This window comes from Pelobates fuscus, chromosome 7, assembly GCF_036172605.1.
Source record: "Pelobates fuscus isolate aPelFus1 chromosome 7, aPelFus1.pri, whole genome shotgun sequence".
Classification (NCBI taxonomy): domain Eukaryota; kingdom Metazoa; phylum Chordata; class Amphibia; order Anura; family Pelobatidae; genus Pelobates; species Pelobates fuscus.
In genome coordinates, this window is record NC_086323.1 from 169,015,019 (window position 1) to 169,042,260 (window position 27,242).

The 27,242-nt window shown below is 43.4% G+C and overlaps 1 protein-coding gene across 1 annotated transcript in view; it reads right to left on the bottom strand.

The window, feature by feature from the left end:
- The window catches only part of DCP1A (decapping mRNA 1A), a 108,809-nt gene that overhangs the window by 13,200 nt on the left and 68,367 nt on the right, over positions 1–27,242 (bottom strand). Inside the window, exons 5-6 of the mRNA XM_063427567.1 lie at positions 8,073–8,196; positions 640–750 (exon numbers count right to left, since the gene is read on the bottom strand). Coding sequence (XP_063283637.1) covers positions 640–750; positions 8,073–8,196 — 235 coding nt within the window. The remainder of the gene's footprint in view (positions 1–639; positions 751–8,072; positions 8,197–27,242) is intronic.

Below are 27,242 nucleotides of genomic sequence, written 5' to 3' on the forward strand. Positions count from 1 at the left end.
TCAAGCTCTGACCCTTTTCAGGGCTCTCCAAATCATGTTCGATTGGTTTCAAGTCCGAGCTCTGACTGAGTCATTCAAGAACTTTCACAGAGTTGTCCTAAAGCTACTCTTGCCTGTATGTACTTGAGGTCATTGTCATCTCAAAATTAATTACCGTATCAGCCCAGGCGGGGCGGTGTGGAAAAGAAGAGGAAAAAAAATAAATATTTTTTTTCAAAAAGTAAAATCCCCTTTAATCTCTGGTGGGAATGGTACCTAATGCTGCATTCCAGCACTATAGTGTCAGGAATCACCAATGCTGAATTCCAAGCGTCATAGCAAAGAGTCTGAATACTATGTCAATGTGATATTTAAGTTTGGGTTTTTAAAGAATTTGCAGTGTTCAATTTTTCATTTCAGCACAGCTTCAAAATAGTTTTTTTTTTTATCTCAAATGATCGTCAATTTACCACTTGGTACTTCCTCCACACCACTTAATATCATCATACACTTTAAAAACATGAAACTAGCTACACAACATGGTAACAGAGTTCATTCAACACACCAAAAAAATAATAATAATACAATTTAATAGAAAGAAGGCAACTGGCAAATTACAGGTAAAAACAAATTGTTATGACTTTTGAAAGCCATGTGTACCTTATCTTGAGAAGAACTAGGGGGTTCTGATGTTTCCACAGGGTCTGCTTTGATCATCCTTACATTCTTCTGTACCCCAGACGTTGTAGTCTGATCATTTACTACATGACCCTAAAGCACACACAAAATATATATTTTTTTTAAATGTGCATATTTAAATTCATTGTGTTGAGATTGCATTCAATTCAACATTTTCTCTTACCTTCTTTCCTAATTCCAGGATCATGTTTTAGTACGAGAGAGTGGGGGACAATAATATGAATGTTTAAATTAAAGGAATACTTTAGACCCATGAAGCACTTTAGCTTGCTGAAAGCTTTGAGTGCGAAAAGTATGTCCTCTTTATTTTGCAAGAAGTGCAGATTTCAATAGAAAGTGACACTTTTATAAATCAACCTGGTTACACCCCATTGACTCTGAATGAGACAACTGGTCCTGTTAACTCCTGGTTTGGTTAGCTCAATAGAGCTAAACTCAAGAGGCTGCAATTGCCCAGAGCACCTGCCCTGGAAAGACTTCTCATTGAGCTCCATTGTGACATCTGTGATTGGACAGCCACAGAAAGGCGTGTTTAGAAGGGGAGGGATTGCAAAGGCAGCAGACAGGAGGACTGCAGGTTTAGCAAGCTGCGTTTAGATAAACCCCCAATTTAAAAAATAAACAAAAAAATTATATATATATATATATATATATATATATATATATATATATATATATATATATATATATGCACTCAAGTTTTCATTGGGGGTATATCTACCAACTAGTGATTTCTATTTATTCTGTATTTGTTCAGTGAAGTAGTACCTTATGCCAGCCATTCATTCACCACTAAACATTGTTAAAATGTTAAGCCGAAACTACATTTTAAATAAATACATTTTTTAACAATCCTTAATGTCCACACCACATCAAGATTGTAGGCGAAGGGCTTCATCTAACTAAAAAGGTGTAAAGTAGTGGTTATTACCAGACAGCAGGTACTGACGTATTAGATACTCACATGGCATGTTAAAGATATACAGAGCCATTTTAACCTCCCTGGCGGTATGATTAGGTCAGGAATTTTGTACCAAAAGCGGTACCATTTTTTTGCATGGAAATTTGGTGTTATGTATTGTAGGCCAGTAATTACTTTCTTAAACCTGACCAAAAGTACTCTCAGATGTGAAAGTTTGAAACATAAAATCATGAATTATAATCTAATAAATAATATACCGGTTCCCATTTTCTGTTCCTGGAAAACTTGCTATGCAGAGTAGCTGATTGCTGCTCGTTGTAGCGATTTGTCTCCGTGACAATCTTTTCAATGACGTCATCTGTGAGAAATAATTTTAGGTATGCCAAAGGATCATTGTGCTCAACGTCTACCTTCATCCCAGGTGATCCAGTAAACGGAAATCTTGGCGGCGGTACCTCATCCATACCGCAATCAATAAGGCACCAAGTGCGCACATCACTGAGCTCGGGTGCAGAATCGTCGCTGTCGCCACTTCTCTGGTCACTGTCAGAGTCGGATGACGAATCTTGCCACGAATCGCTATCGCAGTCGCTCAATTCTGCGAGGGGCTCTGTGTCGCTGCCGCTGTCACTCATCTGATCCAAACCCGCTTTGGAGATGCTAAAGTGACGCTTTGATGCCATGGTAAAAAAATTATTTTATGGGCAGAAATTACAGCAAAAAGGGCAGGCAGGGCAGTGTAGGATCATCAAATTTCAAATCTGAGGTGATGCAATGTAATCTGACAGGATTTCACTGTATCACCTAACTATGTGTGTGTGTCACTTTTATGCTTGAAACATTTGAATTACCCGCCCAGTTCCGCCCCCATGAGCCTCTGCGGCTCACAGACGGAACCAGGAAGTCAGATGGAGGCATCCGCCGGGGCTCTCACCGGCAATCACAGCGCGGGGACATCGCTGGATCGCAAGGAGAAGGTAAGGAGGCTCCGCTGCCAGCTCTGTTATCTACCCCGAGCGTGACTCGGGGTTACCGCTTCTGGCAGCGAAAATTAACCCCGAGTCACGCTCGGGAATACTGCTAGCCTGGTTAAGAACTCTGGTTTTCTAGATGCTACACGGGTCCTATACGACCAACGCAATTCTGTCATTGTGCTTCAGTGAAATTTAGCGTGCAATGAGTCAAGCAGCTAGCATTCACCCCTGTAGCGCTTTGACAGTTAACATCCTGCTTTAACTGTTATTTCTCGGACACACACTGACAGTGGGTTGAGTACAGAGTTAAGCTACCCATGTCCAGACATTTTTGTAAAATAAACACACAAAAAACAGTCAAAAACAATTGGCCCCCGATTGCACGTCTAACACAATATCTTTTTTGTTACGATGGCAGGCATGGTTTCAAAGGCCTCAGAATGACACTCCTGTTTGCACAGGGACAGCCTGCAGCAAGTACTTGGAGGATTAAACTGTATTTGAAAGTTTAGATTAAGTCACTCGGTCCCTAATAAATCTCTGTGCCTTTGTGGCATTGCCAGTCTGACACTGGGCCAATCTTGCGTGGGCGGCTCAACAGGATTATTTTATGATCCATCTGGAACGTATCGGCTAAGTAAGCACTTCCCTTACTCATTGCTTGCCTTTAATTATTACAGCCAGTGCAGATTTGTGCTTTGCTTAATGAGACCCCTGCATGGCTTACATTAAACAAAACATTAAAAATAAAGAGGACAAGAAATGCAAATTTTTATGACAGTACGATACAGAATTTCCTCACAAAAATTTAGAAAAATATATTATTTTGCAGTAAGACATGTATATTATTTAATACACACATATCTGCACACTAGCATTAAAAAACATTAAATAGATTACTTGGAATGTACTGTAAATAGCTAAATTTTAATATTAAATGGACACTATAACTACTACAGCTTAATGTAGTTGTTCTGGTGTCTATACCTTGTCCCTGCAGACTTTTGCTGTTCAGAGAAAAGGCAGTGTGTTTACATTACAGCCTAGGAACACCTCTAGCGGCCACTCCTCAGGCGACCACTAGAGGGGTTTCCTGGGTCAGTGCTGCACAAGTTCAGCGGCTCCACGCTCTGCTATGAATTGATTAAATACATCTCTATGAGAAGATGCTGACTGGACAGGGCGGCATTTGGCTCCACCCCTTGGCTGAGATCATCAGAATTGACAATCTTCCTATAGGTAAGCATTGTGATTGGATGAGGTAACCTCTATTGGGTCAGCAATACAAATTTGTGTTCCTAACCCTAGAGTGTTCCCGTAAGGTTTTAATTTAAATTTTGCAATTCTGCTTCCAATTCACTACAATTCAATGTTTAGTGAATAAAATGTTTTCAGATTGATAGATCCATCACCAATCTTTTTGAAGTTACCTGGATCTCTATGGCCAATATGTGAAATATCTAAATGGGTAAAGTTTGTATGTAATAAAAAAAATCAAAAAAATCTGTATAGACGCTGTCAGAATGGAATGAAATGGAAACTCCATAACCATAAGCGTTTTGGCTTACTGTCTAAGTAACTCACTTTGTAGGGCAAGCATGTCAAACTCACAGCCCACAATGAATAGCTTTGCGGCCCAGTGAGCTACGAGTTTGACATGTTAAGGCAGAGTAAGCACCTGCTCTCCCCACATTGCTCTCTCCCCAATTTTACCCAGCCAGGAGGAGAGGTCGCTGGCGGCAGCGAGGGAGCTCAGTCTTCCTGCTCCTCATTGCTCCCTTGCCCTTTGTAATGATGCCTGGTACCGGAATATGACGTCATTCCGGCCCGGCATTCCTAAACTGTGCGCTTGCGGGAGCAGTGATGAGCAGGAAGGAAGACCCCAGGGAGAGGCCCCACACCAGCTTCCAAAGGTAGAGAGCAATAAATAAAATAATTTGTGAGTCTGTGCAAGAATGTGTAAATGTGTGCGTCTGTCAGTCAGTCAGTGAGTGAGCGTGTGTGTCTGTGTCAGTCAGTGTGTCTGTGTCAGTCAGTGTGTCTGTGTCAGTCAGTGTGTCTTTCAGTCAGTGTATGTGTGGTTAGATAGTTATAGGTGCAAAGCCCTAAACGTACCAGTAGATCTAATACCAAATACTTGCATAGAGAGAGATATAGCACAAAATAAAAGAATGAATAAATATAAATAATATAAAGGGTGGAATTGGAGAGACACTGATAAAGAAAGTGAGTGAAAATGAAAAAAGTGGATGGGTAAAAACAAATAAAGTATGAATGGACAGTGAAAAGGCAATAAAAAGCAGAGGTCTGATGAGAAGAATAAATGTGGGCATAAAAATAGGTGGAAAGATTATTATTATATTATTTATATAGCGCCATCAGACTCCGTAGCGCTGTACAATGGGATAAGAGGAATACGTGGGGGAAGGCAAACAGAAAATAGCTAGGGGGATGATTAGCTAAGTGGTGAATGGGATCTGGAATAGCAGCAATAATAAGTCACAATTAAATACAATAGAAACTGTAAAGTACAAAACAGGGGGCGGGGCCGGACCGCCAAGCTGAGAGGCAGCAGAGCAATATGCCTCCCGGCCTGAAAGCGGAAAAAACGCTAAAACTCGGCATATAAACAGACTTAATACCGAAATGACCGACACATCCCTATCAAGCAGCATCCAAGCTTCAGGGAGAGCCCAAACAGGGCTGGGTACCGAGTCAGGAACACCGCAAATACAAAAACGGGCCTACTTACCATCACAGACATGGAAAATGGCGGCTCTCAAAGACGCATCGATCACTGATTGGCAGCCAACGAGACGGCGGACTGCCAGCTCCGCTGCCCACAAGGAGGACCATACCGTTACAAGAGGCGGTCTGGCCCCGTTCCCCCCCCACCGGCCGGGGGGGGATACAGACCCGGCCACATGGCGGAGGCGCGCCCCGGGCGAAAGATACCGCGAGGGGTTCGAGCAGACCGCCTGCACGGGCAAAGGCAACCGGAATGGAGCCCGCCCGAAGATCTGCCTCAGACAGAGAGGCAACAGGGAGCCAACCATGGGCGGCTCACACGGGCCCTGGTAGAACCGAGCGCTAGACAGATCCCCCGTGCTGAGTCCCTGACCGCCGGAGAAGTGGATACCCGGGCTTCTGGGTCTTGGAGGTCCCCGGAGAGCCTTGTCCCCGATGCCGTGAGCCCGGTGGGGCGGGATTGTGCCACCCTCCCGACGGACCGGTGGTCGCGGGGGTGGAGCACCGGCCCCAAGCATGTGGCCGACACTGGGCGAGACGATGGAGTGTGCACTTCAGGAGACCCACGTAGAGCTGGGGAGGTGCAGGGAGCGGATGCCCCAAGGACTTTTGTGGTGGGGTCTGACGGACAGCTACTACTCCTGAGTGCCCACAGCACAGTGGGGATCCGACCGGTGAGCAGAGACCGACATGGGGAAGAAGGACGGAGGCCTGGCGACCCAGGGACGGTGTGGTTGCAGCGCCATGGGAGACCCCCTCCAGACGGCTAGATGGTCTGACAAGGCATTGCTGCCGTTCGATAGTTCACAATTCTTTATTTTCCTCTTTTGATCTTCATTGTGTATTTAATTTTTTTTATTTTATTTTTCTTTTAATTTATTATTTCCTCGCCTGTATTTACAATTTAAGCAATTAGCATCAATGTGCAATTAGCATCAATGTGCAGGTCCTCCACGAATCCAGAGGCCGTTAATAAGCCCAGTAAAACATGTACACTGCTTTCATAGCTCCGCTAATTATTACACACAGTGCAATATTGTCCCTAACTAGAGGCTACAATGATGTAAACAGGATATATTGATGCCTCAAGATGCCTGACTAATTTAAGTTAATGCACATATACTATACCAGACAACAGCATTCTATATAGGGAGTCCGTTTATCTACCCTCTACCAGCACTGCACTATTAGCAACAGTCTATACTGACCATACGTTATAAGCTATTTTAATGACTACCTACATGCTTACATGTTACTGAGCATTATGTTTGGCGATAAATATGAAAAAAAGGGGGAAAAAAAAAAGAGAAACTATAATATAAAAATTTAAAGATAACCAATGAGAAACTGGTCGGACAGTAAGGTCTTGCCGATATGATATAATTTAATGCCAAATGGTCACTAGATGCTATAAAGTTTGGACAATGCCAGACCCGGACCAGGCAGCTAAGACCTAATGTTCTGTTTATACTGCTTACCAATTGCATACTGGATCCTGCAAGCATGCATCCTCTAATTGTTGCCTGAGTAATTAACCTGATAAAGGCCACTAATGGCCTACGTATAGTTGAAATGGTTGACATACAGCGCCTTTCCTCTTGCAAAGTTTAGATACCTTACATTTACTTCAATGCCTGTTTATTTCTATATTTATGCCTCTGCGCAGGCAACCGAATGTTATCTCTATGAATCCGTAATGTGCCTGCTCACAATTTATTGCGACTTCAATAAAAATATTCAAAACAAAACAGAAAAAGAAAAAAAAGAAAAAGAAATGCAAATAGATCATGATGATAAAAACTAGGAATAGAAATACTGGTAAAAAATACTGTACTAAAATTAGAGAGTCCAATAAACGTCTATAAAGTGAAGTAAAATAGCAGCACATAATGAAAAAAACAGTCCAGTAAGCTTGTTAAATCTGGAGTCCAAAAGCAGCATATAATCTATACAGACAGTGTAACAGCTGATACAGGATGCTTATAGCCAAATATGGTTGGCAACAGCCACAATGTATCAATAGCTGTTATAATATACCCACAATGGTACATAAGAGATACATCCGTTCTGATAAAGCAGCAAAAGCTATAAATCACTATTTAGATCACTGTAACAGATCTATAGTGTCAGGATCGTCCCATCTGGGATCTGTCAAAGACAGCAAACACCCATAGTGTTCATTTTTTTAAATACCAAATTTATTTAAATAGGAGTAAAACTCACAATTTGCGTGAATTTCAAAATTGAGATTTAGTCCTTAGGGATAAGCAGAGTCTGGGCAGTCTGTAATCACTTTTCCTCCGGCTGGTCAGAAGGTAAAGGTCAGTGTGTGTGCGGGTCAGTGTGTGTGCGGGTCAGTGTTGCGATGACCGCGGCTGGACAGTGGAGGACTTGGAGGTGCAAGGAGGCACACAACGCCACGTCACACTCAGACGCGACGTCAACGTGCTCCACCTTCAAAGGGTTTCAAGGAGTAGCGGGAGGATCCACTATGGCACAGGGTGCTGACGGCGCTATTGGGGGTATACCAGAGGCTGGACTCCGGAGTCGCATCTGGCAGCAGCAATGTGAATGGAGTCTGCTTGTTGGCCAATTTTCTCTCTTTTTTTTTTTTTTTTTTTTTTAAAACAGCTTTCATACTGTGGTTACATTTTTTCAATTTACAGTTTAGCAAGATGCACCAAACATTCGCAAGGTTTGATTTATTATATTATGCAAAGTTTTACTTCTACATAAAAAGATTTCCTCACCTTTTCATATTCATTCTTGGCTTTACTTAGCATCTCCAAGATGTCAATTGGTTGGTCTGCTCCACCATTTGTCACGAGGGGACTGGTCCTCGCCCTCACTCTCTCAGATTCTAGCGATACTACACTGAAGATATAAAACATGAAATAAATGATTGGTGTTCTAACCACAGTCATCTCAAACAAAAATATGGTAACAGAATAAATAAAAAAACAAAAAAACAATAAGTGCAACAGTATTATAATAGATCAGTTGCCTAAAAATGTGTCCATATGAATCAAAAGACCAAAAAACAAAACAAAAACAAAAATTAACAGCCTAAAAAGTCTATTTTACATTTTGGACTTGATCCAGAGCTCCCAAAAGTGTGAGTCGCGTTGACCCATGCATCCAGGGCCGCCAGTGACTGGCGACAGAGTCAGCAGACTGATTAGTAGGTCTCTCTGTCCATGACCGAGGGCCTGTCACCAAGAGGGGGCACTGCAGCTTACAATGTGTGCCTCCGGGTGCAGAGCACAATGGTAACAAGGAAAAAGCCCTGCACATCAACTGGTGGAGGCAGAGCTGCAGACAATGAATTAACGGTCAGAGAGCTCGACCAATCAGAGCTTTGCAGCAGATTACTGTGGCAACGCTCTAAAACTTTACATGCCAGAGCTCGCAAGACAATATCTGCATGGTCTGCAGCTGCAGACAGGAGAGCAAGGGCAAAGGCCACCTGATCACTAGGTAAGAGGGATGGAGGGGAGACCACTGGATCACCAGGGACTGCACAAAAAGTATTGTAATGGCTGGCCTGGTCACCATCACCCTCACTCTTCTTTCCTCCCACCACACTGTCACCCTTACCTCCACTGTTACTCTAACCCCTCCCACACGGTCACCCTAACCTTCTCCATACGGTCACCCTCACCCACCTCACAGTCACCATCACCTCCCCCTGCACACACACTGTCACTCTCCGCCCCTGTCTCTGTGTGTATGTTTATCTGTGTGCCCTTTTTGTCAGTGTGTGTGTGTGTGTGTGTATATTTGTGTGTCCGTGTGTGTCAGTCTGTATCTGAGTGTACATGAGTGTGTGTGTAACTTTGTGTCATTGTGTGTGTCTTTGTGTATTGCTGTGTCAGTGTGTGTTCAAACACCTATATTCACACACATACTCCATATAAAAACACAAACACTGCTCACAAATACAACCCTGCAATGGTGGGCAAATGGTAGATCCCCAGCTGGCATAGCATTGTTGGAGTTATCCTAAAGATGAGGATCTACCACTGGGATACTCAACGCGAGATGCCTGGATGAAACAGAGGGACACAGCGCTTCGGATTCTGCCCAAGTCCGTGAGTAACCAGTTGTATGCCTCTGATTGCCATGATATCCCAGAATTATGCCTCTAAAACAGTCATATGTCATGTCAAGTTTCTGCCTCTAAATCTGCCATGGTATACCAAGATGATGCCCCTAAATCTGCCAAGTGTATGTATCTGAAGCAGATTGCCATGGTGTGCCAATTTTATCCATCTACAGTGGGTTGCCATGGTGCACCAATTGTATGCATCTAAAGCTGACATTATGTTCTAGTTGTATGCATCTAAAACGGATTGCAATTGTGTGCCAATTGTATGCATCTAAATGTGATTGCCCTGGTGTGCCAATTTTATGCGTCTAAACGAATTGCCATGATATGCCTAGTTTATGCCTCTAAAGCGGATTGTCATGGTGTGCCAATTTTATGCATCTAAAGTTGCCATGATGTGCCAAGTTTATTCATTTTTAAAATATGCATTAAAAGCAAGTGGGTCTGGAAAAATTCCTGTTTTCAAAAGTGGGTCATGGCCTATAAAAGTTGGGGAAGCCCTGATCTAGCAGAAATGGATCTTACCTGAGCTCTACTGAGATATGTGCTCCAAGATATACCAAAGGATTGACCGTTATTCTTTGATACATAGCAAAAGCTTTTTGACCCAGTGGGGAAGAAGTCTAAGGAAGTAGACAATATGATCCTAAGAAATCTGAGATTTGCTTCATCAGCCACAGTTGCTGAAATTGTCCAAGATGGAACCCGTATAGGAAACCCATATGGCTTCAGAGAATAATTTTGCATAAGACCAACGAGAAAAAGGAGGGCGTGTTGTAGTTAAAGATATATCTGCATCTATTGCAAAGGTTTAACAAGTTGTTTTGAGGGAAGAAAGCTCTTTAATTATTGAATAATATTATATATAAATGTTTGTTTTTTTTTCTTCATAGTTTACAAAATGTGGTCTCTGCACTCACAGTGTTTCTCTAGGACAGTCATGTCCAAAGTCCGGCCCGTGTTCCGGTTTAATACGGCCCCAAGGTTATTTGGCTAATCTATTTGTTGTGGCCCCCAGTGAATCCCCGAGCGCTGCTCAAGATCTCTGGATCTTTGAACGCCGCAGTCCTGAGCGGCACGCGGGGCTCCACTGGGTGTCAAAAGATGGCAAGAACGCAGACGGACGTGCAGTGACCTCAGTCTGAGTTCTCGCAATCTCTTGGACATCGCGGGATTTGGTTCCTTCTACCTGGAGGCAGAGAATGAAGGGGCAGAATAAAAGAGGGAAGGGGCAGAATAAAAAAGAGGGAAGGGGCAGAATAAAAAAGAGGGAAGGGTCAGAATAAAAAAGAGGGAAGGGTCAGAATAAAAAAGAGGGAAGGGTCAGAATAAAAGAGGGAAGGGTCAGAATAAAAGAGGGAAGGGTCAGAATAAAAGAGGGAAGGGTCAGAAAATAAAGGGTCAGAATAAAAGAGGGAAGAGGCAGAAAATAAAGGGTCAGAATAAAAGAGGGAAGGGGCAGAAAATAAAGGGGCAGAATAAAAGAGGAAAGGGTCAGAATAAAAGAGGGAAGGGTCAGAATAAAAGAGGGAAGGGTCAGAATAAAAGAGGGAAGGGTCAGAATAAAAGAGGGAAGGGTCAGAATAAAAGAGGGAAGGGTCAGAATAAAAGAGGGAAGGGTCAGAATAAAAGAGGGAAGGGGCAGAAAATAAAGGGTCAGAATAAAAGAGGGAAGGGGCAGAAAATAAAGGGGCAGAATAAAAGAGGGAAGGGGCGGGGCCTGACTAGCAAACTAACAAGACGCACTCGGCACGAGCTCCTGCTGTCTGGACTCTAATTCTGTTGACATCTTGGGGTACAGCGACAAAATCTGCCCACTACACAACCCACTGGACTGGGGAAGTAAGCACGAACCTGCTGACACCTCACTCGACAACCGGAATGACCGGGAACCGCAGCTGCAGAATGAGGCCTACCGGAGGAGACTGGGAGGAAGGGCGGCCGCCTTCCTACTCAAGGCTACGTCTCAAGCGACTGCAAGCTACCTCCCCCCCTATGGACCGGCAGGGGTTATCCCGGTCCTCGCCAGACGGAGTGCCCCAAACACCACACGACAGGCCCTACAACTGCACTGAGCAATGTGGCACTGAGGGCCTCCAAGATGGCGGATTTACACGCGGCAAAGCGAAGCGGGCGGCAACAGCAAACTGCTACAGCACATACCTGTGGACACACAGGGGACCCCCTGGAAGCAATCTTCAACCGCTTTTGGGCCAAGCTAACGGCGAGCTTACAGCCAGTGGCACCTCGCCGCGCACTACCCAAGCGGGATGAGACCGAAGGTGAAAGGAGGTTTGGAACTCCTCTTCAGGGCACCACTAAGCCCCACGCTACTGAATCCCACATTACATGCCTTCCCGGGCCGAGAGCAACAGGGCACAAAACCCGAAGGTGCCAGCCCCATAGGCGGAGAGCAGCAAAACGACGACCCAGCTCGACTACCAAGACTCCCCGCACCATCCCAAAAGGGACAACCCTGGACCAAGACGGTTCCCAGGCTCGTGGCAGGAGGGCACCAGCTCTCACAAGGCTCCGGGGCAGGAGAGGAGACCCGACATCAAGACACCATGCATCTCCACAGCTGGGGTGGAATCCCGGCGTACGGCCTAAGCCTGGCGGTCACCAAGTACACGGCAGGGAAGTAACAACCCAAGTGCAATCTAAGGGCTGGAGCATCACTACACACCTCACCGGCGGGGTTGCCTGCCTCTACGGCCTGGGCCCACAGGACAGCTTCGATCAATCCCCCGGGCAGGCAGACCAGGCCTCCAGAGTAGGGATCGGTTGACATAGCCTGGACTAGCTCGGCGAGGGGCCCACGGCTGTCTCCACAGTCATATAGAAATGACGCCCAGGCTACCCATATATTGCTTTACCTTACTCTGTTGCATAACCTATATATGTATGTTCCTATCAAGGTATTAACTAGCCTTTCCTTATCTGGCAAATCCACATAGTTAGACACATACTCATTTGCCACAGTCAAATAAGTGTATTATGTTCCTTGATTGTTGATAAGCTTGTTTTGCATTTTACATGCCCAGTGTACACCAGCCGACTAGCATGCTTACCCTACCTGTACTGTTGTATACATGAACGTAGACCACATAATTTTCCTAGCTTGAACATGTAAAGTTACATTTAAGTTTGAATTCACGGTCACCTGACTACACCTAATGTTAGCTAATGTATGCATAACCTGCTATCTACCTTGTTTCTGACGTATTTTTAATTTTCTTTTTTATTGTGCAAGGGATTTAGCTTGAATAATTCTGACATCTCTAGGCTATATGTGTGGGCCATAACGCCTCCCAGTGGCAGTTTTTTTGGTGTTGCACCGTCATGATTATTTTGTGGAAAGCTTAAACTAACCAAACTTACCTTAATCTCAAATCACAGTTAAACCCAGCCTGTATTACTATGTTAGACTGTTCCCTTAGAATGAACAACTGTTTAATCAACCTACTAACATAACGTTCTTTATGATATAGCAACAAAAAAAACAAAAACAAAAAAAGAATAAAAGAGGGAAGGGGCAGAATATAAAGGGTCAGAATAAAAGAGGGAAGGGGCAGAATATAAAGGGTCAGAATAAAAGAGGGAAGGGGCAGAATATAAAGGGTCAGAATAAAAGAGGGAAGGGACAGAATATAAAGGGTCAGAATAAAAGAGGGAAGGGACAGAGTATAAAGGGGCAGAACAAAATAGAAGGGACAGAGTATAAAGGGGCAGAACAAAATAGAAGGGGCAGAGAATAAAGGGGCAGAACAAAATAGAAGGGGCAGAGAATAAAGGGGCAGAACAAAATAGAAGAGGCAGAGAATAAAGGGGCAGAACAAAATAGAAGGGGCAGAGAATAAAGGGGCAGAACAAAATAGAAGGGGCAGAGAATAAAGGGGCAGAACAAAATAGAAGGGGCAGAGAATAAAGGGGCAGAACAAAATAGAAGGGGCAGAGAATAAAGGGGCAGAACAAAATAGAAGGGGCAGAGAATAAAGGGGCAGAACAAAATAGAAGGGGCAGAGAATAAAGGGGCAGAACAAAATAGAAGGGGCAGAGAATAAAGGGGCAGAACAAAATAGAAGGGGCAGAGAATAAAGGGGCAGAACAAAATAGAAGGGGCAGAGAATAAAGGGGCAGAACAAAATAGAAGGGGCAGAGAATAAAGGGGCAGAACAAAATAGAAGGGGCAGAGAATAAAGGGGCAGAACAAAATAGAAGGGGCAGAGAATAAAGGGGCAGAACAAAATAGAAGGGGCAGAGAATAAAGGGGCAGAACAAAATAGAAGGGGCAGAGAATAAAGGGGCAGAACAAAATAGAAGGGGCAGAGAATAAAGGGGCAGAACAAAATAGAAGGGGCAGAGAATAAAGGGGCAGAACAAAATAGAAGGGGCAGAGAATAAAGGGGCAGAACAAAATAGAAGGGGCAGAGAATAAAGGGGCAGAACAAAATAGAAGGGGCAGAACAAAATAGAAGGGGCAGAGAATAAAGGGGCAGAACAAAATAGAAGGGGCAGAGAATAAAGGGGCAGAACAAAATAGAAGGGGCAGAGAATAAAGGGGCAGAACAAAATAGAAGGGGCAGAGAATAAAGGGGCAGAACAAAATAGAAGGGGCAGAGAATAAAGGGGCAGAACAAAATAGAAGGGGCAGAGAATAAAGGGGCAGAACAAAATAGAAGGGGCAGAGAATAAAGGGGCAGAACAAAATAGAAGGGGCAGAGAATAAAGGGGCAGAACAAAATAGAAGGGGCAGAGAATAAAGGGGCAGAACAAAATAGAAGGGGCAGAGAATAAAGGGGCAGAACAAAATAGAAGGGGCAGAGAATAAAGGGGCAGAACAAAATAGAAGGGGCAGAGAATAAAGGGGCAGAACAAAATAGAAGGGGCAGAGAATAAAGGGGCAGAACAAAATAGAAGGGGCAGAGAATAAAGGGGCAGAACAAAATAGAAGGGGCAGAGAATAAAGGGGCAGAACAAAATAGAAGGGGCAGAGAATAAAGGGGCAGAACAAAATAGAAGGGGCAGAGAATAAAGGGGCAGAACAAAATAGAAGGGGCAGAGAATAAAGGGGCAGAACAAAATAGAAGGGGCAGAGAATAAAGGGGCAGAACAAAATAGAAGGGGCAGAGAATAAAGGGGCAGAACAAAATAGAAGGGGCAGAGAATAAAGGGGCAGAACAAAATAGAAGGGGCAGAGAATAAAGGGGCAGAACAAAATAGAAGGGGCAGAGGATAAAGGGGCAGAACAAAATAGAAGGGGCAGAGGATAAAGGGGCAGAACAAAATAGAAGGGGCAGAGGATAAAGGGGCAGAACAAAATAGAAGGGGCAGAGGATAAAGGGGCAGAACAAAATAGAAGGGGCAGAGGATAAAGGGGCAGAACAAAATAGAAGGGGCAGAGGATAAAGGGGCAGAACAAAATAGAAGGGGCAGAGAATAAAGGGGCAGAACAAAATAGAAGGGGCAGAGAATAAAGGGGCAGAACAAAATAGAAGGGGCAGAGAATAAAGGGGCAGAACAAAATAGAAGGGGCAGAGAATAAAGGGGCAGAACAAAATAGAAGGGGCAGAGAATAAAGGGGCGGAATCAAAGAGCTGGGGCAGAGAATAAAGGGGCGGAATCAAAGAGCTGGGGCAGAGAATAAAGTGGCAGAATCAAAGAGCTGGGGCAGAGAATAAAAGGGCAGAATCAAAGAGCTGGGGCAGAGAATAAAAGGGCAGAATCAAAGAGCTGGGGCAGAGAATAAAAGGGCAGAATCAAAGAGCTGGGGCAGAGAATAAAGGGGCAGAATCAAAGAGCTGGGGCAGAGAATAAAAGGGCAGAATCAAAGAGCTGGGGCAGAGAATAAAAGGGCAGAATCAAAGAGCTGGGGCAGAGAATAAAAGGGCAGAATCAAAGAGCTGGGGCAGAGAATAAAGGGGCAGAATCAAAGAGCTGGGGCAGAGAAGGGGCAGAATCAAAGAGCTGGGGCAGAGAAGGGGCAGAATCAAAGAGCTGGGGCAGAGAAGGGGCAGAATCAAAGAGCTGGGGCAGAGCTGGGGCAGAATCGCAGAGCTGGGGCAGAATCGCAGAGCTGGGGCAGAATCGCAGAGCTGGGGCAGAATCGCAGAGCTGGGGCAGAATCGCAGAGCTGGGGCAGAATCGCAGAGCTGGGGCAGAATCGCAGAGCTGGGGCAGAATCGCAGAGCTGGGGCAGAATCGCAGAGCTGGGGCAGAATCGCAGAGCTGGGGCAGAATCGCAGAGCTGGGGCAGAATCGCAGAGCTGGGGCAGAATCGCAGAGCTGGGGCAGAATCGCAGAGCTGGGGCAGAATCGCAGAGCTGGGGCAGAATCGCAGAGCTGGGGCAGAATCGCAGAGCTGGGGCAGAATCGCAGAGCTGGGGCAGAATCGCAGAGCTGGGGCAGAATCGCAGAGCTGGGGCAGAATCGCAGAGCTGGGGCAGAATCGCAGAGCTGGGGCAGAATCGCAGAGCTGGGGCAGAATCGCAGAGCTGGGGCAGAATCGCAGAGCTGGGGCAGAATCGCAGAGCTGGGGCAGAATCGCAGAGCTGGGGCAGAATCAAAGAGCTGGGGCAGAATCAAAGAGCTGGGGCAGAATCAAAGAGCTGGGGCAGAATCAAAGAGCTGGGGCAGAATCAAAGAGCTGGGGCAGAATCAAAGAGCTGGGGCAGAATCAAAGAGATGGGGCAGAATCAAAGAGATGGGGCAGAATCAAAGAGCTGGGGCAGAATCAAAGAGCTGGGGCAGAATCAAAGAGATGGGGCAGAATCAAAGAGATGGGGCAGAATCAAAGAGATGGGGCAGAGAATGAAGGGGCAGAGAATGAAGAGGCAGAATAAAAGAGAGACGGGACAGAGAATGAAGAGGCAGAATAAAAGAGGAAAGGGGCAGAGAATGAAGGGGCAGAATAAAAGAATAAAAGAGACGGGACAGAATAAAGAGATGAAATTAAAAGTATGCTGTTTGCAATATTTTGCATTTAATTTTAATTGTTCAAAGAATGTCAGGCAAAATGGTCGGCCTGCATGCATGTTCACTTCATCAAATCTGGCCCTCTTTGAAAAAAAGTTTGGACACCCCTGCTGTAGGAGAAGCATTTTATGTGACACTGCACAAAAAAGGAATTTAACTCTGGGCAAGAGGTTCAATCAAGTTAGCTGTAAAACCTTCAGAAGAGTCAGGAAATTAGGTACCTTTGAAATTATTTGTAATTTTATTTTAAATATAATTTTAACTGCCTTGCATAATAAAAATAATTGAAAACAATTATAACCCAGACCATCTCTTTAGGCACTAGCCCCTCTGAAAAGGGGTTACTTTTTTGGAGACACATAATACCTCTCACCAATGGGTCTTACCTCTCACCAATTTGCTCACACATCATATATTAACTATAAATTCCTAATCTTAACGCTGGAAGAAGTCAATGGCAGCAGCCGCCACGAGGGACATGTTAAGGTAAAGTAGAACTCACCTTTGCCAGTCACCCAGGCCACTGGCGATGTCACAGTCAGGGTCTTTGCAAATTCTGCAAAGTCCCCAAAACAGTGACAGGGCCGCTATAAAGGGACACTACAGATCCTCAGACCACTTAATCTCATTTAGGTTGTGTGGATGCAGTGTCCATGTCACTTTAGCCCTGCAGCTGCAAACATTGGCCTTTCAGGGAAACAGAAATGCCTAAATTCCAGAGTTAAACCTGCCTCAAGTGGCTGTCTACTAGACACTACCAGTCCTTCCTGGCCTTTCATGAAGTTTTACTTAGTGAAATGACACTTTACATCCTCATGTTTTGAATAACGACGTCCAACGTCTTCTAAATCCCCATAGGAAAGCATTGATTCAACATTATATATGATACTACAGACACGTGCAAACAAATTAACTAGGAATTTAGATATTAGATAGCAATCTAGGCACATATGACATGGAAAGAATTAGAAACACCTGCTCAATGTAGGTTAGGAGGGATCCTACGCACTGCGGCTGCTGTAATGGCATCAGGCACAATTACAATAAAAATGTGTCGACAAAGTTGGTTAACACAATACATAGGTTACATTATGCAAAGTTGAAAATGTAACAAAATGTTCATTTTTAATTACAGCTACATATTATCAAGTTCAAAAAATCCCTAGCTGACCTGTTTCATCTCCCCCCACCCCCCTTTGCCTCTGCGTCACTAACTAAAATCTTTAACATGACAAAATCTGACCATGACAATGTACGGGGGTGGACTGAGACAAAAATAAATAAATAAACCAAACACAAAACACCAATCGTATCTCCATTATAATCCTCTTTAATAAAACCCATATTAAATCAACAAAACAAGCGTAGCGAGGGAGAAGCATGTCATGTCTGATGCCTTGTACAGAACAGCTGATGGCGAGCCCAAAACATGCCGTCCAAACAATTATTATATCCATCAATCATTCAAACTGCCATCTCTGCGGGTCTTAGAAATCCACTGTATTCATTTGAGCTCAGAAGAGAAAGAGCTTGCAGACTGACTTTACAAACTCAAATTATTATGCTTTGAAAAAAAGAAAAAAAAAAAAGGCACCTCAGTTTCCGATATGCGTTTTTGCTTTATTTTTTTTTTATTTTTTTTAATTTTTTTTAACCAAAAAGGTACCATGAACCAAGACACCAGGGGCACGGATATATCATGATAAGTAAATACAAACATCTACTTGTTCAATGCAATAAAACAGTAACCCAAGCTACATGTTCATCATGACAATCTACTGAAAAAAAATAAAAAATAAAAATAGAAGGATTATGGTTCTTGCCTAAAGCCTGGGACAACAGAAAAATTCACACAAAATAAATACGAATAGAAAAAATGAGGCTGATCTAAAGAAAAGAAAAAAAAAAAGTCTCCAACTCAACCACACTGACAACTTTATGCACTCAAATTGTAGATTACATTTTATGTAGAAAATTCCAAAGTTATGCACTTCGGGGTAAAAAAATAAATACAAATGCACAAGCAATTTACACCCTAAATGGTAGTAAAGTAGACCACACACGAGAAGGATTTGGGCATTGTTACAGACAGACTATGCAACTTGCGCCGTTACAGTCCATAATGAATGCGGGTGCGAGGCTCATCTTCCTGTCCGCCCGCACCTTCCACACCTCACCCTTCTGTCAGTCCCTACATTGGCTTTCTATAAAATATATAGAGCTCAATTTAAAATTCTGGTTCTTGCTTTCAAATCTCTACATAATGCTTCTCCACCTATCTTTCCTCCCTTATACACAAGTATGTCCCGGCTAGGCCCTTACGATCTGCTGAAGACTTACGTCTATCTTCTGTCCATACTCCCACCTCTGATGCTCGCCTTCACGATTTTTCGAGGGCTGCACCATTCCTGTGGAACTCTCTTCCCTCCTCCGTTAGATGCTCACCCAGTCTCCACTCCTTCAAAACATTGTTAAAAACACACTTCTTCATAAAAGCGTATCAATTGAACTGTTAATAGCTCCTAACTGATTCCTCTTCTGCAACTGTCGCTTGTCTAATACTATCCTTACCTTTTTGTGTCATTTTACCCCACTCCCTCTAGCATGTAAGCTCATTGAGCAGGGCCCTCAACCCCTCTGTTCCTGTGTGTCCAACTTGTCTGGTTACAACTACATGTCTGTTCGTCCACCCATTGTAAAGCGCTGCGGAATTTGATGGCGCTATATAAATATCATAATAATAATGCAACAATATACAATGTGAATCCGCAGTTGCTGAGGTCAGTAAGGTATTGTCCTATATAATGGGCATAATATCTATTGTAGCATATATCATATATTCTATGATATAATATGGGCATTAACTCTCGGAATGAAAATATAATTTTGCCTCTTTATAAATCACTGGTAAATCACACCTTGAATATGCTGTGCAATTTTGGCACCTGTTCTAAAGGAGGATATTATGGCACTAGAAAAAGTGCAGAGACGAGCTACAAAATTAATAAAAGAGGAGCCGGACATGTAATGCACTAGCTGTGGCTGGAAAACCCTGAAAACTAGCAAATAACCCACTTAGTCCTGCAGCAAATGGCCCTACACTGACCTCGGACCACCCCCTTACTAGGGATCGACCGATATTGCCGATAATGCAGACCAGGGCCGCCATCAGGTTCCTAGGGGGCCCAGCACACTCTTACCTTCCCTGCAGGTTGGGGGATATCCCGGGCCCCACTGGACACTTGTAGCTCGATAGGGGTGAAACACTACCCAGCTAAACAGGAGTCAGCGTGGTGCACTTGCGGTGGCTGCCACACTGGAGTCTTGGCGGGAAATCTTTTAAGTCAAATCTGATCGAATTTGCAAAGCTTTCTGGACTCGAGTGCAAAACTACCGTGCCTTTGCTGTGATTCCTCCATCTTCCTCCAGACAGGAGGCCCAACAACTGTCCTGACCAGACTGCCATCCAAACACCCAGAGAGGCTCCCAGGCCAAGTTAAACACGACGGGGGCACAAGCAACTCCTGCACTCAGCACGTGACCGCAGCAGCAGAGTGGTGAAGTGAGCAGAACGGGGTCAGCTACACACACACACACACAGACCCACAGCAAGCTGATCACTACACCCCACCAGAGAGTCCTTATGTGGCGGCCTTACAAGCTTAGCCCATGCCATACAGGGTACCTTGCTCAGCATGGCATGCCAGGCGTAGCAGGGGGACTCCAAAACCTTGTCTCTGTGGTTGGCTATTATCCACAGGATCATTTTGTTTAATCACATCTGCTGATTTAACTGCTACTCAGACTCACCTAATTTCTGACATATCTTGCAAGAACATATTTACTAATCTTTAAAAAGTGTGCGACCTACTCCATGTCATGATATGTAAGCTTCATGTTGCCTGAGATTGCTATTGTGGCATGTCAGGCCTGACTGTAATTTTATCGCACAACAAAAATAAAGCATTTAAAAATAAAAATGAATAAAAGGAATAATAGATCATTTTAGTTATGAAAAAAGGTTAACAAATATAAATCTTTTTAATTTAGAAAAACAGCACCACAGAGGGGATATGATAGCATTGTACAAATATATTTACAGTCAATACAAACCATTGTCTAGAAATCTATTCATAAATAGGACGCAATGTCACACATTTGGAATAAAGGAGACAATCTAAAGGCAAATTAAATTTTTTCTTTATTTTTTTACAGCAAGAACAATAAGGAAGTGGACTTCTCTGCCTGAAGAAATGTTTTTATCAGAGACTTTATAGATGTTTAACCCCTTAACCCCTTAAGGACACATGACGTGTGTGACATGTCATGATTCCCTTTTATTCCAGAAGTTTGGTCCTTAAGGGGTTAAGGACGCAGCTTCAAAAACTGGACTTACCCTTAAGGACACAAGCCATTTTTGCATTTTTTGCTGTTTGTTTTCAAACGCAATTCGCAACTCTGTCATTTATTGCACCAACATATATTATATACCGTTTTTTAGAGGGCAAAAAAGGCATTAATTTGATGTCACATATACATAGATAAATTCTCATTAATTATGACAAAAATGGGGGAAACTTTTTACGTAGCCATTTCATTGCCTATCTCTGCTAAATATTGGCGTAAAATTTTGTTTTTTCTTTATTTTGGCATACACACATATAACAAGGTTTTTGTAATGTGTATTTCGTAAAGCTGATGTGTGCTATTCCTGCACAGAACCCCATATTGTGTTCAGCTACATCTGCTGATGATAATACCCCCATTGTATGCCTTCGGCACTATTCTGTGAAGCTACTATGCCATATTAAAGACATTTCAGTTTCCACAGGTTAGAATTTTCATAGATGGATATGATGGATGCCTCATGTTGGGGTATTATAGCTGTTTGACTGTTCAAATAACCCCACAAAGGGTTTTCAGAAAGCAGACATCCCAGGGTATCTTATATGGTGTATATTGTGTCTTAACTTGTCACCATTTTTTCACCAATTTACGTCAATGTTTGTTGTAAGGGGGAGAAAAAATTGCATGTTTACATACATGTTGCATTTTTGTATTTCTTACACTTGATATGTGCCACTGTCATAAAATCCCTCAAATTATGCTCAGTTACATCTTCTGAGAAACAAAAAGCCCAATGTATGACCTAGACACTATTTTGTGAAGTTACAGTGCTGTAAAAGAGACGTGACAAGTTCAGGTTTTTAAGTGTGAATTTTAATGGAGGGTTTTGATGCTTCTGTATCCCACATTGGAGCACTTGAGCAGGCTACATATTCTAGCTACACCAGAAAGGCATACCATTTCTTAAAGAAGACATCCCAGGGTTTTTCAAAAGCCATATTTTGAACTTTAGCGTGGGATTATTTTTCAGCTAGCTTGCACGCACCAAGTGTAGTAGTAATAAGCATTTTTCTGCCTTTTTGACAAAGTGAGTTTGCACAGTATATTTTGCAAACCTTATGTGTGCTATGACTGTATAATACTTCATATGTTGTTCAGCTATGTCGTCTGAGTACAGCAATACCGATAGAGATAGAGATATGGACCTGCTAGGAATAGGGTACATTGATGTTGTGGCAGGCTTATGCAATGTATGATCATATACTGTAATTAAACCCTAATGATTTTTTGCCTAGGTGAGGTGTTTTTTTTTTTATTTTGCAAACTATTCAATTTGGTGAGATCTGAAATAGCTGTTTAGTGAATGAGCGAGTGCGCTGGATTTTATATGTGGTATAAATTGGCCCCAGCAGCACCCTATACTGTATGCATGACCAGGTTAGTGCAGCCCTCTGGGTGTGCGTAATTTTATACTATATATGCTGAAGACAGATGTTGAACATGCACAGAATTGATATTAGCCACCCAGAAATCTTGTACCGGGCTGCCTAATGACAACCCAATTAGGCTACTGGAGGTGGATTTACAACTCTGGCAGCAATGGGGGGTAAACTCAGTATGAGGGAGAGGGAGAGGGAGAGGGAGATTTTGTTACCAAAATAAATATATATTAACAAAATACAGTTAGAATGAAATTACATATGTATATATATATATGGACTTCCATAGGAAAGCACTGAGTAATGCTTTCCTATAGGCGGTTTGAATGCACACGCAGCTCTTGCCGCGCATTCGGAGCAGACGTCAGCGGGGAGGGAGAGTTCACCAGCACCGAGGGAGCCCAGCGCTAGATTAAGGTAAGTGGCTGAAGGGGTTTTAACCCATTTCAGTCCATTGGGAGGGGGGGGCACCTAATAACACGATAGTGCCAGGAAAACAAGTTTGTTTTCCTGGCACTATATTGCTCTTTAAAGGACCACTCTAGTGCCAGGAAAACATACTCGTTTTCCTGGCACTAAAGTGCCCTGAGGGTGCCCCCACCCTCAGGGACCCACTCCCGCCCGGCTCTGGAAAGGGGAAAGGGGTAAAAACTTACCTTTTTCCAGCGCTGGGCGGAGAGATCTCCTCCTGCTCTCCTCCTCCGATCCTCCTCTTCTCCTCCCCGTCGGCTGAATGCGCGCGCATTCAGCCGGTCACATAGGAAAGCATTCTCAATGCTTTCCTATGGACGCTGGCGTGCTCTCACTGTGAAAATCACAGTGAGAAGCACGCAAGCGCCTCTAGCGGCTGTCAATGAGACAGCCACTAGAGGACATAGGGGGAAGGCTTAACCCATTCACAAACATAGCAGTTTCTCTGAAACTGCTATGTTTATGAAAAAATGGGTTAACCCTAGAAGGACCTGGCACCCAGACCACCTCATTAAGCTGAAGTGGTCTGGGTGCCTAGAGTGGTCCTTTAATGCAAAAATTTGTTTAGAAATTGTGTTACTTTTTCAAAACTTTAACAATACAGAATTTACGATCAGTTATCCGCAATCAGCCTGAAAGGTGACCGGTCAATCCCGGTTGAAAGTTTGGGGATTCTACAAATCAATATCTTGATTAAGAAGTCATTGTGACTTTAAGAGGTACATTTTGAATGTCTAAATTCAAACTTTTTTGCACATGCTCTACCAAACTACTATATATTCCAAGTCTCCTGCAAAAGAGCCACTACACCCTGTTCCAAATTATGCAAATTATATTTCTCATTTACCTAAATATTTGATGTAAATAACAGTAAGGATAATTCTCATGTAATCAACTATTAAGAGTACAATGTTATTGAATAAACCTCCTAATGATAACAGTATTTTTTTTTTTTTTTAAACATAAAAAAAAAAAAAACTTACAATGCACTGTTCCAAATTATTACGCACATCAAGTTTCAAAACACTTTATAGGTTGTAAAGAACTGAAAATTGTCATTTGTTGTGTTTGCAGCATATTTACTGAAATCAAAAGCTATTTCAATCAAACTTATAACATTTTAACTTTTTAAACATTTTAGCAGGTCACGTTACATTTTAACATAGGACCCATTATTTGATAGCAGCTTCACAAGTCTTGCATCCATTGAACTTGTGAGTTTTTGGACAGTTTCTGCTTGAATTTGTTTGCAACATGTCAGAATAGCCTCCCAGAGCTGCTGTTTGGATGTAAACTGCCTCCCACCATCATAAATATTTTGCTTGAGGATGCTCCAAAAGGTTCTCAATAGGATTGAGGTCAGGGGAGGATGGAGGTCACACCATGACTTTCTCTCCTTTTATCCCTATAGCGGGCATTGATGCCGAGGTATTCTTTGCAGCATGAGATGGTGCATTGTCATGCATGAAGATGATTCTATTACGGAAATCATAGTTCTTCCTTCTGTACCAGGGAAGAAAGTGGTCAGTCAGAAACTCCACATACTTTGCAGAGGTCATCTTTACACCTTCGGGAACCCTAAAGGGGCCAACCAGCTCTCTTCCCATGATTCTGGCCCAAAACAGGACTCCACCACCGCCTTGCTGACGTTGCAGCCTTGTTGGAACAGGGTGGCCGTCCACTACTCCATCCATCTGGACCATCCAGGGTTGCACAGCACTCATCAGTGAACAGGACTGTTTGAAAATTAGTCTTCATGTATTTTTCTGCCCAAAGCAGCCGTTTCTGCTTGTGAGCATTGGTTAGTGGTGGCCGAATAGAAGGTTTATGCACAGTTGCAAGACTGGAGGACTCTACACCTTTATGTCCGTGGGACTCCAGAGGCACCAGCAGCTTCAAATATCTGTTTGCTGCTATGTAATGGTAATTTAGCAGCTGCTCTCTTGATCCGATGCATGGATCTGGCAGAAATCTTCCTCAATGTGCCTTTATCTGCACAAACCCGCCTGTGTTCTGAATCAGCCACAAATCTCTTAATAGTGCGATGATCATGCTTAGGTTTTCGTGAAATATTTAATGTTTTCATACCTCGTCCAAGGCATTGAACTATTTCACTCTTTTTCTTCCCCATTGTCAGGATTACAGAATGATTCAGCGCGTAGAATTGTGTAACACAGAGGACTGATAGGCAACGTATACCGGACCTTAGAATGCCCGGACTAACGTACCAAAGAATAGTCAGGAATAGCCGAGGTCAAGGGATACAGAAAGAGACACAACAATAAGGAAAAGCCAGGAGTCAGGGATGCCAGAAAACAGGGAAGTCAAAAACAATGCCAAATAACCAGAATAACCATAATCAATATCGCATTCTCGGACAACCACAAGGGAAACCACGACAGGGCACTGAGCAGGATGAGAACTGGGCCTAAATACCCCACCTCAAACTGATAAGCTGTAACCTGCCTTTGACCCCAAAGGCGGTTACCAGGTTCCCATTTGCATAATTGCTGCTTAGCATTAACCCTTCTGTGGATTTGGTTGCTGCTCGGCAGAACTTTTCCTGTGTGGACAGTAAATGCCATTAACCACATTTTTATAAGCGGATGAATACTTGACACCCACATTGCATGAAATGGGGCTCTGCTTAATAATGTGGAACACCCTCCTTTAGTAGTTTTTCCTTAAATTGGGCTCACCTGGTAATCTAATTATCACAGGTGTCCGAGATTGTTTTCAGTGACCAAAAGAGCCCTGAGACACAATGCCATCCATGAGTTAAACTGAAAAACAAAATATTTAATCTTTGTGACACTTAACCCCTTAACGACGAGTGACGGACAAGGTCCGTCACTCAGGGGAATGCGTTAATGACGAGTGACGGACCTCGTCCGTCACGCGTTAAAATTAACGCCGCGATCGCGCAGTGCCGGCGATCGCGGGGTTAATGCTGTTGCTGGGTCCCTCCGAGTCAGGGGCAGACCGGCAGCAGCAAATCCGGATATCCCAGCCCATGTGATCGCTGTGATAGCCAGTCACAGCGGTCACAATGCTGCTGGGATATCTGATCCGCCTCCCTCCACCTCGTGTGGGTTTGTGAAGTGGAGAGAGACGGATCGGTGCTACATTGTGTCCCTGATTTATTGCAGAGTTATACTTAAGTATAAAATTCACTTTTGTGGAGTTAAAAAAAAAATTAACCCTTTCCCTGCTGCTTGATCACTGCTAGCAGTGATCAATATACAGGTCACAGTACTCTACTGTGATCTATTTTTTTTTTTTACTTTCAAGGGTTAATTTTTAGGTTTTTTGTAACCCTAAGGGGTTAAATTTTATTATTTGATTTTATTAATTTGTGATTTAGTTATTTTGGTGGGTGGAATTTAGTGGGAATTAGGGTATAAAAAAAAAAAAAAATATATATTTTTTTTTTGTTAGAGTTTTGTTAGCTGTGTTAGCTGTATTAACAATGTTTAGAAAGTGTAGCGCGGAGGAGGCTTATGCCCTGTTAGCGGCAGACTCAGAGGCGACTGACACTGCCTCAAAGAGTGAAGCAGGGAGTGACGCAGGGGATGCAGGGGACATGGACTATGTGCCAGATACTGCAGGACCATCAGGAGAAATCGACGATTCCCCTAATGCTGACCATGGCGCAGATGACTGGGTACCCCCTAATAATTTTTCCCCAGACATCCCAGTGTTTACAGGCAATCCTGGCATACAGGCGGACCTGTCTGCCTATAGTGCGCTGGATGTTATGCAGCTGTTCTTGAGGGATGAGATTTTTGGGGAGATAGTCACCCAGACTAATCTCTATGCGGAGCAATATCTGGCACGCAATCCAGACTCTCTTATCTCTAGGAAAGAGAGATGGTACCCAACCAGTGTGCCAGAATTTAAACAATTCTGGGCACTGACCATGTTAATGGGGCTAATTAAAAAGCCCACAATTAGGATGTATTGGGCTAAACATCCTATTTGCAATACTCCTATTTTTGCCGAGACAATGACAAGGGAAAGATATGAAGACATACTAAGATTTATGCACTTTAGTGATAACAACAAGTGCCCCCCAAAAGGTGATCCGCAGTATGATCTTCTTTACAAACTACGCCCTTTAATTGCCCACTTTAACAGTAAATTTGCCGCTATATATACCCCCAATAAAAACATTTCCATTGACGAGTCCCTAATGAAGTTTAAGGGAAGACTGGGGTTTAGACAATATATCCCATCCAAAAGATCCCGATATGGGATCAAATTTTATAAACTATGTGAAAGTGGCAGTGGCTACGTATACACCTTCCGTGTATACGAAGGAAGGGATAGCCACCTTGATCCCCCAGGTTGCCCAGATATAGTAGGGACAAGTGGAAAAATTGTCTGGGACTTAATAATGCCACTACTTAATAAAGGTTATCATCTATACATCGATAACTTTTATAATAGCATCCCACTGTTACAAATGTTGTATTGCTTCGAGACCGTGGCCTGTGGCACTATTCGGAAGAGTCGCACAGGTTTCCCAAAGGCTCTGGCAAACAAAAAAATGAAAAGGGGGGAAACAGCAGCTCTCTGCC